Genomic DNA, 10,187 nt, shown 5'->3' on the forward strand with positions numbered 1-10,187 from the left:
CTGCCTGCCACCCCGCCGATATTTCTCATCTTCACTGCCGGGATGTGTGGGGTGAGCAAGAGGAGCAGGCCACCCCCCACCCTGTGGCTGTCGCAGCAGGCGCTGCTGCCGGTGGTCCTCTCCTGCGCAGCTGCACAGTTTGAGCAGGGACGTGGCATGCCTGCGACATCATGGGCATGCCACGTCCTTACTCAGACTGCAGGCCGGAGAGGCCCACCGGCCTCAGCCCCCACTGCCGCCACGGGGGTGTGTGTGTGTGGCCTGCTCTGCTTGGCTCACCCCACACACCTCGGCAGTGAAGATGAGAAACATCAGTGGGGTGGTGGGTAGCAGCGGCAGTAGCAGTGGCAGGGTAACTTGGAGGCCCCCAAGGAGGCAGGTGCAGTGACACCACGGTGTATCTTTTTTTTTTAAAAACCTAAGACATCTCACACCTGAGTCCCCAGATGATGTTGGAGTACAACTCCCATCATCTACTGTAGCTGTGGTTGATGGGGGCTGTACTCCAAGAGCATCTGGGGACCCAAGTTTGAGCACCCCTGCAGTCATCCTTACAACAGCCCTAAGGAAGATCTGTAGTATTGTTCCCGTTTCACAGATTTGAGGGATGGCTGAGAATGAATGAGGGCAACTTGTCTAAGGCACCCGATGAGTTCGTGGCCGAGGCAAGATTTAAATTGCTGATTTAAATTGCAAGATTTAAAACTTGCTGGTTTTTAGCCCTGTCTCTTAACCATTCTGTGGTGCCAGATGCCGGTGCTACAGTTCCTGACAGCTGTGTCAGTACAGCAAACGTGTAGATATTGTAACCTTTCCTGCACCCTTGGGACAAAGCAGAAAATACATCTTTTTTAAAAACCCTTTCAGCCAACATGCATTCAGAATCTCTTCCCCCTGCATTCATGAGATCTAGAAACTTGCTCATTTTTTCTTAAAGCCACAGTTCCTAGATTCCCTGGCTCCCATTCTCAACACTGATGTGTTGTTTTTCCTTTCTTTCAACAGTTCATCAGTCCCCAGTGTCCACCCTCCGGATGAACCGCCGTGACCAGCAGCTTGACTGTGCAGAGACCACCAACTACTCCACTTACTGTCCTGACTACACTGTCCGGGCCCTGACTGACCTTCAGTTCATTAAGGTAAGCACCAAGACAGGGCTGCGCTCAGCCAGCCACTCAGGTGACCTCCAGATGAGTTGGAGAAACCTGATTGGTTTGTGCAATCAGTAGCACTTCCCTTGTGGCTTATGATTTGATTCTCTTGCGTGAGTGATTTGGTGCTAACTATTGGTGTCTGCATCAGCCACCTAATGGCGCAGCGGGAAATGACTTGACTAGCAAGCCAGAGGTTGCCAATTCGAATCCCCGCTGGTATGTTTCCCAGATTATGGGAAGTACCGATATCGGGCGGCAGCAATCTAGGAAGATGCTGAAAGGCATCATCTCAGACTGCGCGGGAGGAAGCAATGGTAACCCCCCCCTGTATTCTACCAAAGACAACCACAGGGTTCTGTGGGGGCCAGGAGTCGACGCCGACTCAATGGCACACTTTACCGTTATTGGTGTCTGCAGCAGGCTCAGGGTAGACAGCCAGTGCTGTCTGATGGCTTCCCAGTTGCTGTACAGACAGGGAAGCCGAAAGGATAGCAGAAGTGTGGAGTCTCCAGTGGGACCTCATTCAACTTTGGCATTTCACAGGCTGTACCCAACCTGGGCAAAATTCTCTATTGATAGCTAGGGCCGCAACCTTCAGATTAACCAGTCAAAGCTTACTTTGATATCCTAAAAAGGCACCCTCAGTTAATCAGGCAACACATGTTTTTATTGATGGAGGCTTTCTTAGAAGAAGGAGGCCCTCTTAGAAACACCCACTTTGCCCATCCATACAGGAGGGAGTACTCTTAAATGGCACCCGCGGAGTCTTAGAGGATGCCTTCCCCTTGCCCTCCCATACAGGAGGGAATGCCTCTTCTGAAACGGCACCTGCTGAGACACCATATACAAGCACAATCTTGCAACAAAGAAAGTGAGCTGTAAAAAAATATACAGATTAATTAACCGTTGATTGATTGATTGATCAACTTTTATACTGCCTTTCATAAAGGTGTTTTACAAAAGTTAAAATACAATAACATTTCATAAAAATCACATTTAAAACCTTAAAATCAGTTAAACAGTAAAAACTTTAAAACACCAAAAAACCGCCGTAAAAAGATAAACAGAAGCAGGAAAGCTTATAAACCTGGTAGCCTCTAAGATGCTGGCAGCTCTTCATCGGAGAAATGTCCCTCTTCCTCCTATGCTGCAGCCTCTCCTCCAAGGGGCCATGGTGATCCAGGAATAGAACTCCTGATATAGGAATTGGCATTCATTTGATGCCAAATGAATTTTGGCACTTTTGAACTTTGGTGCTGGAGAAGACTTTTGAGGATACCATGGAGAGCCAGGAAAACAAAGCAATGGATCATAGAACAAATCAACCCAGAATTGTCACTCGAGGCACAAATGACCAGGCTCAAACTATCATACTTCAGACACATTCTGTGAAAACCCAGCTACCTTGAGAAGTCCAACATGCTGGGGAAAATTGAAGGAAAGAGAAGAGAACCACCACCAGCAAGGTGGATGGACTCGAATATGACAGCAATGAATGCACCACTGAGAGACCTTAAAGGCCAAGTTGAAGACAGACCATCCTGGAGAGAATCTTTCTGTATGGTCGCTAAGAGTTGACACCAACTTGACGGCACTTAATCAATCAATTCATTTGATCAACTACAGTTTTTAAAATTGGGAGACAGACCTGCAAACTAACCTCCTAACAGGGCAGCCTCACTTAGTTTTACAGGTCGGGAATCCTTTATCCGGACTCCCGAAATCCGGAAAGCTCCAAAATCCGGACACCACTCAGAGAGAGAGAGAGAGAGAGGAAAAAACGCTTGTAGCTTCAACGTCTCACACACCAAAAAAAACAAACAAAAAAAACCTCAGCCCCCAAACCAATCCTGGCCCCAACTCAGCAGCTAACAGAGTATATACAGTACTGTATAACAAAGCAGCAAAAAGCCCGCAACTCACAGAGAGAACATTACGGCAGCTCTGTAATCGCCTGGGAAGCGTTGGGGCTGGGATTGGGCGGGACACGCAGTTTGCAGGAGCAATCACTTATGGCCTCTAAAGTTGCTGTTGTTGCTTCCTCAGCTTGTTAGCTCCCCTTTTAGTTCTTCCCCTCAGGCTTTGCTATCTGCCTTTTGTTTACTGCCTCTCAAGCACTGTCTGAGAGAGGGGAAGGCGGGAAGGAGTGTGATCCCATTGAGAAGCATGTGAGAGGGGAAGGAGAGAAAACCAGTAACTTTTCATGCCCAAGATATCTCATTTATGAAAATATTCCGAAATCCGGAACACCTCTGGTCCCATGCAGTCTGGATAAAGGATTCTCAACCTGTAATTATGATCCGTCATTTATTTCACACCATCAATGTGCTTTGCAGAGTGTAAGGGCCTAGGTCCTTCCAACCGAAGATGTTTAAAAGAAACAAGCCACCGCATTTCCAACCCATTTGTGGCTGCCATGCCGCTGGTCTCGCTCACGATTGTGGCTTTTCTCCCACCCACCCCCAGGTCACTCGGCTGCAGTATCTCAACGCTCTCATGGCCTCCAGGATACAGAACTCCCCACAATCGCCCGATACGATCGAGCTGAAAATCATCCCCAGCAGCCAGACGAAGCTTCTGAACGATAAGAATGCCACGGCAGGTATGTGCTGGTGCGGCTGCAGCCACCAGGTGGCGAACTGCTGTTAACATGCTGCTGATCTCTGATGCCAGGAGCCCGCTGTCCCAGCCCCATAGCACAGTTCCTGTGGGCCGTGCTTGTTGGTACTTGAGTTTGTAAGCAGTTGAGACCAGCCTCCCTGAAGCGCCAGTGGGGGCAACCCACCGTGCAGACCGAGTCTCTGCCTGACACCCTGAAGCCTTCCCCTTCAAGACCTGCTGGGGGCTCAGTTCCATGGTAGAGGAGCAACACCTTACTTAAGCTTTTTGGGGGGGAGAGGAAAGATACTTGCTATGGGGAGGAAGATGCGGTTGATTATGCAGGGCAAAGGGGAGTTCAGTAAAATAGGGTGGGTGGGTGACTCTTAAAAAGCTAGCGCAGCTGGGAAATGCGCCATTAGCAAGCCAGAGGTTGCGGGTTCATATTCCTGCTGGTATGTTATTCCCAGGAAACCGATACTGAGCAGCAGCCATCTAGGAAGAGGCTGAAAGGCATCATCTTATACTGCGCGGGAGGAGGCACTGGTAAACCCCTCCTGTATTCTACCAAAGACAACCACAGGGCTCTGTGGTTGCCAGGAGTCAACACCGACTCGATGGCACACTTTACTTTACTCCTGAAATGCACCCCGATCCCTTCTATATTTTCAACCATGACTTTGTCTGCTCCATTTCTGAAAACTGCAAACATTCCCCAGATTTGTACAACCAAATCAGCAGGTTCTGAGAATCCCAAAATGTTGAAGTGCCACTTGCCTTGTAGGTGTGGATTCTCTGAAAAGTCCAAGGAAAATCTCCATCTTATACCTATCCTTCCTGTATTTTCACAAATGAATTTCGTTTGCTAGATTTTTGATGGATTGGGGAATACCCAAAGTTTGTGCACCCAAATCAGCATGTTCTGAGAGTCCCAACATGTTGAGGCTGCACTTCCCTCATAGGTGTTACTCTCTTCCAAGAGAGAGGCTGGGGCCGTAGATCACTGGCAGAACATCTGCTTTGCATGCAGAAGATCCCTGATTTAATCCCCAAGAAAAAGAAAAATCTCCTGCCTATTTCTCTCGCTTCTCTATTTTCAGCCATAATTTTCATTGCCAGATTTCTGAAAACTGCAGAAATACCACAGCACTGCATACCAAAATCAGCTTGTTGCAAGACTCCTAAAATTTTGAAACTGCACTCGCCTTAAGAGTGCTTAGCAACTCCAAGAAAAAATTCCTAGCTATTCCTATCCCTTCTATATTTTCAGCCATGATTTTGGTTGCCAGATTTCTGAAATTTTCAGAAATACCTTAAAGTTCCAAACCAAAACCATGTGACGAGGCTCCTGAAATTTTGAAACTGCCCTTGTCTCGCAAATGTAGATGTGCTTAAAAACTCCAAGAAAAATTAGCTTGGAGTAGCTTGAAGCTCTGGAATTCTCCGGCACCGTCCCCATCCCAAGGAGCTACCAAACTGGGCTCCCAGATGTTGTTGGGTGGCAACTCCCATCCAACATCTGGGGGTCCAAGTTTGTAAAGCCCTGACTTCTGTACGAGCCTGGACAGTATTGGACTGGTTTCCAAATTGTGTTTCCAGGAGAGGGAGTTCCTCAAAGAGAAGATAGTGATAGTGGACAGACTTCCCTAAATGTTGCTACTGAACTGCCCCTGCAATTTGCTAAGGTTGCATTCTCAGTTCATGCAAGACAACAGGAAAGCCCCAAAGAGAGGATGGGGCTGTAGCTCAGTGTCAGAGTATCTGCTTTGCCTGCAGCAGGTCCTCGATTCAATCCCGAACAGCATCTCCAGGCAGAGCAGGGAAAGACTCCTGCCTGAAACCTTGAAGAGCTGCTGCCAGTCAGCTGCTGCCAACCTTTGGCACTCCAACTGTCATTGAACTACAACTCCCAACATCCCCAGATTAAAAAAAATTGTGGCTGGGGATGATGGGAGTTGTAGTTCAGCCAAACTGCAATCCAAAGGTTTGTGCCAAAGGTTGCCTAGCCCTGGTGTAGACAACTCTGAACTAGACGGACCAAGGATCTGACTCAATATGAAGCAGCTTCCTGTGTTCCTAAGCGGGCTAGCCTCTTCACTGTTCTGCAGGAGCTGAGTGAGCATCCTGGAACATGCCCCAGAATCCTTTGCAGCATGGTGGCCTTCTTGGGCAGACAAGTCAATGTGACAGTGGTGTCCTGAAGGCTGGACTCCAAACTGCCACTGGTCTAGATGGGATCCGGCGGTCTGGCTTGGTTCTTCCTACAATTCTTTGCCGCCTCAGAGCCCATCTCCGAGTGGGTTTTATGCCATTGCCTTTTCACTTGCCCTCTTGCTTCTGTGCTGTCCTTTCAGGAGCTCAACGCAGCTGTCTCTCCTTGTTCTTGTTTCTTCCTCTCTCCCTCCAGCCTTTCCGCTAAATCTCTCTTTCCTTGGCACGATTGAGAACTGCATTTAATACAGGCCTCTCTGCCATAATCTGGAGTGAGGTTTTTTTTTGAAAGCCACAAGGTAAATATATCCGGTCAGCCTTTTTTTTTTTTTTTTAAACCCACTTTCCTTTCCCCCTCTCCTTCAATGTGCCCCTGGGACGTCCTTCCAGCCCCAGGGAACGGGCTTGCTCGTCAAGCAGCGCCCATGCCCCCGAGGGGAAGCTTAGATGGCCAAGGCCCAGTGGGGACCAATTGCCCTGCGACGGGAGATGGGGAGACTGGCCAGGGAGCCTGGCCCACAAATTGTGGCATCCCGGGGGACAAATGCTCAGAGTGATCTTTGGCAACATCTACCATCCTAGAGGTGGAAAAGAGGTGATGGATAGAACTATTGGACTTACAGCTTTCTGTGCATTCTCACCCCTTCTTTATCCCCACCTCTGAATGTAGCTATAAAAATTAAAAACAATGCATCATTGGAACCATAAAATAAATGCATCCCATAAAGGCCGCACCAATAATAAAAAGGAAAGTTGGTCTTGCAGCAACAAATCTCTATTCAGCCACGAGACTTGCTGGGTGACTCTGGGCCAGTCACTTCTCTCTCAGCCTAACCTACTTTACAGGGTTGTTGTGAGGAGAAACCTAAGTATGTAGTACGCCGCTCTCGGTTCCTTGGAGGAAGAGCGGGATATAAAATGTAAAAGTAAAAAAAAAAAGTATGAATTCTCCCCTTTGCTAAACAGGGTCTGCTCTGCCTTGCATTTGGTTCAGTGACATGTGAGTGCCACTGTCTGCTGTAAAATATTCCCCTTTGGGAATGAGGCTGTAGCTCAGTGGTAGAGCCCCTGCTTTGGATGCAGAAGGTCCCAGGTTCAATCCCTGGCTGGCGGCAGCATCAGGTAGGGTTGGGGAAAACTCCTGCCTGAAACCCTGGAGATCTGCTGCCAGTCAGTGTAGACAGTTCTGAGCTAGATAGACCAAGGGTCTGACTTGGTATAAGGCAGCTTCCTATGTTCCTGTGTACCCCTCACATTGCAAAAACCCCCAGTGAAAAGCCAGGTCTTTACCTGCCTTCTACAAGCTGTGATGGAGACAGAGGAGTGGAAGTCCGTTAGGGACGCATTCCAAAGCCTGGGAGCAGTGACCGAGAAGGCCCTGTCCCACAAGTAACAAGCTTGTCGCAACAAGCAAACCTCCCTTGGCATCAGCACACAGAGCAGAGCCCCCACCCACGCAGTCCCACTGATGGCTCCGTCCTTTCTACCAGACTTGCAAGAGATGATTGCCCTGCTCTCCTTTTGTTCCAGGGAAAAGCAGAAGCAAGCTGAACCTACTGGAAGAGGAGAGCCTGAGCCGCAGCACAGGGGTCTGACCTGCCGAAGGCGGCTGCAGAGGGCTGGCACCAAGCAGGCTCCTTTGGACTCTCCTGCGCGTCTCCCGGCCTCCCCCTGTGCTTCGGATGGCCCTTGAGTTTGGCACCTGCATCCCAGAGAGACTCCCGGAAGCGAGGACTCTGGACATCTCGAGTGGGCGGGCTGGATGCCGCTCCGGCGACTTCTGGTGCTTCTTCCCAGCTATGCACAGGACGTTGCTCCAGCAGGACTTCTGCAGAGCGGGGCCGAGCCAGGCGGGGTCTCCACGACTCCGTTAGCAGCGGACAGTAGCCAGCCAATGCCTAGGACTCTGCTGGTTTTGTGTGAGCCGGGGCAAGCGAGGGTGCCGTGGCAGAAGCCTTCTCCTCTTCCCTTGCCAGCGTGGATCCCCACCTTCTTTCTGTTCCCCCCCCCCACCGCCATTTGTCACACGCTCCTCCAAGCTTGCACTGACCACCCCAAGGGTCCGCTGCGGAGCCCCCTTCCTGACTCTGCAGCGGGGAGGCAGGGTCCGCGGGACTCGCCCCGGGCGCCCCAGGGCAGGGGGACAGTTTCCGTTCGCTTTCCAGGGTCCTGAACGCTCCCTCTGTGCCAGTCCCTTGGACGCCGGGGCCTGGCCTCTGAGGATCTGCCCTGAGCTTGCCAAGGGCTCGTGCCAGGCCGGGCAGCGGCTTTCTTGCCCAAATTGTGCCAAAGCTCAGGCTTCCTGGAGCCACCACACAAGCCTTCTGGGTCTTCAGATTTCGCTTGCCACCTGTGCCCTTCTGGGGGAGGGTGCTTGAGGGGAAATGGAGGGGCCTCCACCACCACCACCACCACCGAGAGGCTACCTGTCTCCCAGCCAGCTCCTGCTTCTCTCCCTCCCTCCCTCCCTCTCTCTCCTCCTCGCCCTTCAACCACAAGCGCAGGCTTGTGAAGGCCTGTTGGTTCCGGCTGCAAACAGCCAGCATAGCCTTGCTTGAATTCTGGAGCTTAAAACACACACACCCACCCCAAACCCTCTCCTGCTTCCTCATGTCAACGCCCATTGCAGAGACATGGAATTTGCAGCACGGACCCTAAGCGCTGCCCACGTTACAGGCGCCAACGCCTCCATCCGTGTCTTGTGGACGTCGACCCAAGAAGGCCCACCGGGGAGGGAAAGGAACTCAGTGGAGCTTCTCCAGCTTCTGGCCGCCCCTCCTTGCTTCCGGCCTCCGCACTCCGAAGAGCCACACCTCACTTCCTCTGGACCGTCCTTCCCGCCCGCCGTCAGGTGCAGGCCACGAAGCATCGCAGGTTGAGCAAGCGTCCTGCTCCACTCCAGCGTTGGCAGAGAGACTGCCTCCTAGTTTTTCTAGTCGCTACTAACAGTATTTTTCTCCCCCAGAGTTCCTATTTTTTAACGGAAATAAAAGACCAAGGAGCAAACACGGGAGGGAGGGAGAACATGGGTTTCTCTCTCTCTCTCTCTCCCCCTCACTCCTCTCTTCACAACCAACAGCAGAACTTGTCTGAAAGCAAATGTATAATTTCAGGTAAATTATTGTAACCTGCCTTTTATGTTGTAGTCTTCCCGCAAGGACTGTACCTTCAAATGGAATAGTCTAACCTTATACGTCTGCGTGGAAGTCATTGGCTCATAGGAGTCGGGACTCTGCAATATCGGAACCTTTTTCCCCCCCTTCCTTTCTCTCAAAGATTCGGGAGGGTCCCTAATTTAAACTCTTCAGGGGAAGGAATTAAAATGCCATCTCTTTCCTCTTGCCCCTCAGGCTGTGTGTAACTCTTGGAAGAAGCCCAGGGCTGTTTCTTGACAAAGCTGGTGAGTATTCGCGTGGTACGGTCTCTGCTTTTGGTGCAGGGACAGCAGCTGGGCTCGTATCGGGGCGGGTGGGGGTGAGAGTCCTCACATCCTTCAAATTCACGTTGCCTTTGGCTGGCAGGTTTCAGGCCCCTCCTGGAACCCCACATGGCAGGGGTTTTCAAGGTTGGGCCCCAGATGCTGTTGGACTACAACTCCCGATAAACATCGTGAAAGATCTGAAATGTAGTCCATAAAACGAAACGGCAGATGCTAGTAATGTAACCAAAAACAACAAAAACCACTAAATATAGGAATATAAATTACATTGAAAGTGAAACAATCAAATATATAGTGATCTGGATGAATAAAAGATATGAATGAAATGTAATAACCAAACATCTACAGCACTAAATACTGTACATAGGCACAATAGAGCAGTGTAATATCATCAACTATGGAAACCCAACAGCTTTCTGGTAACGTTTGCTGTTTCGATGTGCTTCTTCAAGTGTCCAAGGAGTTCAGTTGTTCAGGACTTCTCATCCAGCATAGGAATAGAAAGACACTCCTGATATTTACTGAAGAACAACTGGACTTTTTGGAGACTTGAAAAAGCACAGTGAACCTTACCAGAAAGCAGTGTGATATTACACTGCTCTATTGTTCCTGTGTATTTAGTGCTGTATGGCGGTTGCGTATGGTAAAGGTCAAGTGTGCCCTCGAGTTGGTGTCGACTCCTGGCACCCACAGAGCCCTGTGGTTGTCTTTGGTAGAGTACAGGAGGGGTTTACCATTGCCTCCTCCCGCGCAGTATGAGATGATGCCTTTCAGCATCTTCCTAT

General features: G+C 50.1%; 1 protein-coding gene and 1 non-coding gene across 4 annotated transcripts in view; both read left to right on the top strand.

The window, feature by feature from the left end:
- The window catches only part of CNNM3 (cyclin and CBS domain divalent metal cation transport mediator 3), a 32,132-nt gene extending 22,978 nt beyond the window's left edge, over positions 1–9,154 (top strand). Inside the window, exons 6-9 of one of the 3 annotated variants that reach the window (XR_008311143.1) lie at positions 1,006–1,139; positions 3,621–3,756; positions 6,160–6,262; positions 7,494–9,154. Coding sequence is in view for 2 of the 3 variants with exons in the window: in XM_053270136.1 (XP_053126111.1) it covers positions 1,006–1,139; positions 3,621–3,756; positions 7,494–7,558 (335 nt within the window). In the remaining variant the exon portion in view is untranslated. The remainder of the gene's footprint in view (positions 1–1,005; positions 1,140–3,620; positions 3,757–6,159; positions 6,263–7,493) is intronic. The other 2 variants (XM_053270136.1, XM_053270137.1) reach the window with 2 other exon arrangements.
- Positions 7,006–7,084, top strand: TRNAP-UGG (transfer RNA proline (anticodon UGG)). The gene has a single exon. It is a non-coding gene; the product is annotated as a tRNA-Pro (tRNA).
- Positions 9,155–10,187: the final 1,033 nt, after the last annotated feature.

The sequence above is a fragment of the Hemicordylus capensis genome, chromosome 8 (assembly GCF_027244095.1).
Source record: "Hemicordylus capensis ecotype Gifberg chromosome 8, rHemCap1.1.pri, whole genome shotgun sequence".
In the NCBI taxonomy this organism is placed as follows: Eukaryota; Metazoa; Chordata; class Lepidosauria; order Squamata; family Cordylidae; genus Hemicordylus; species Hemicordylus capensis.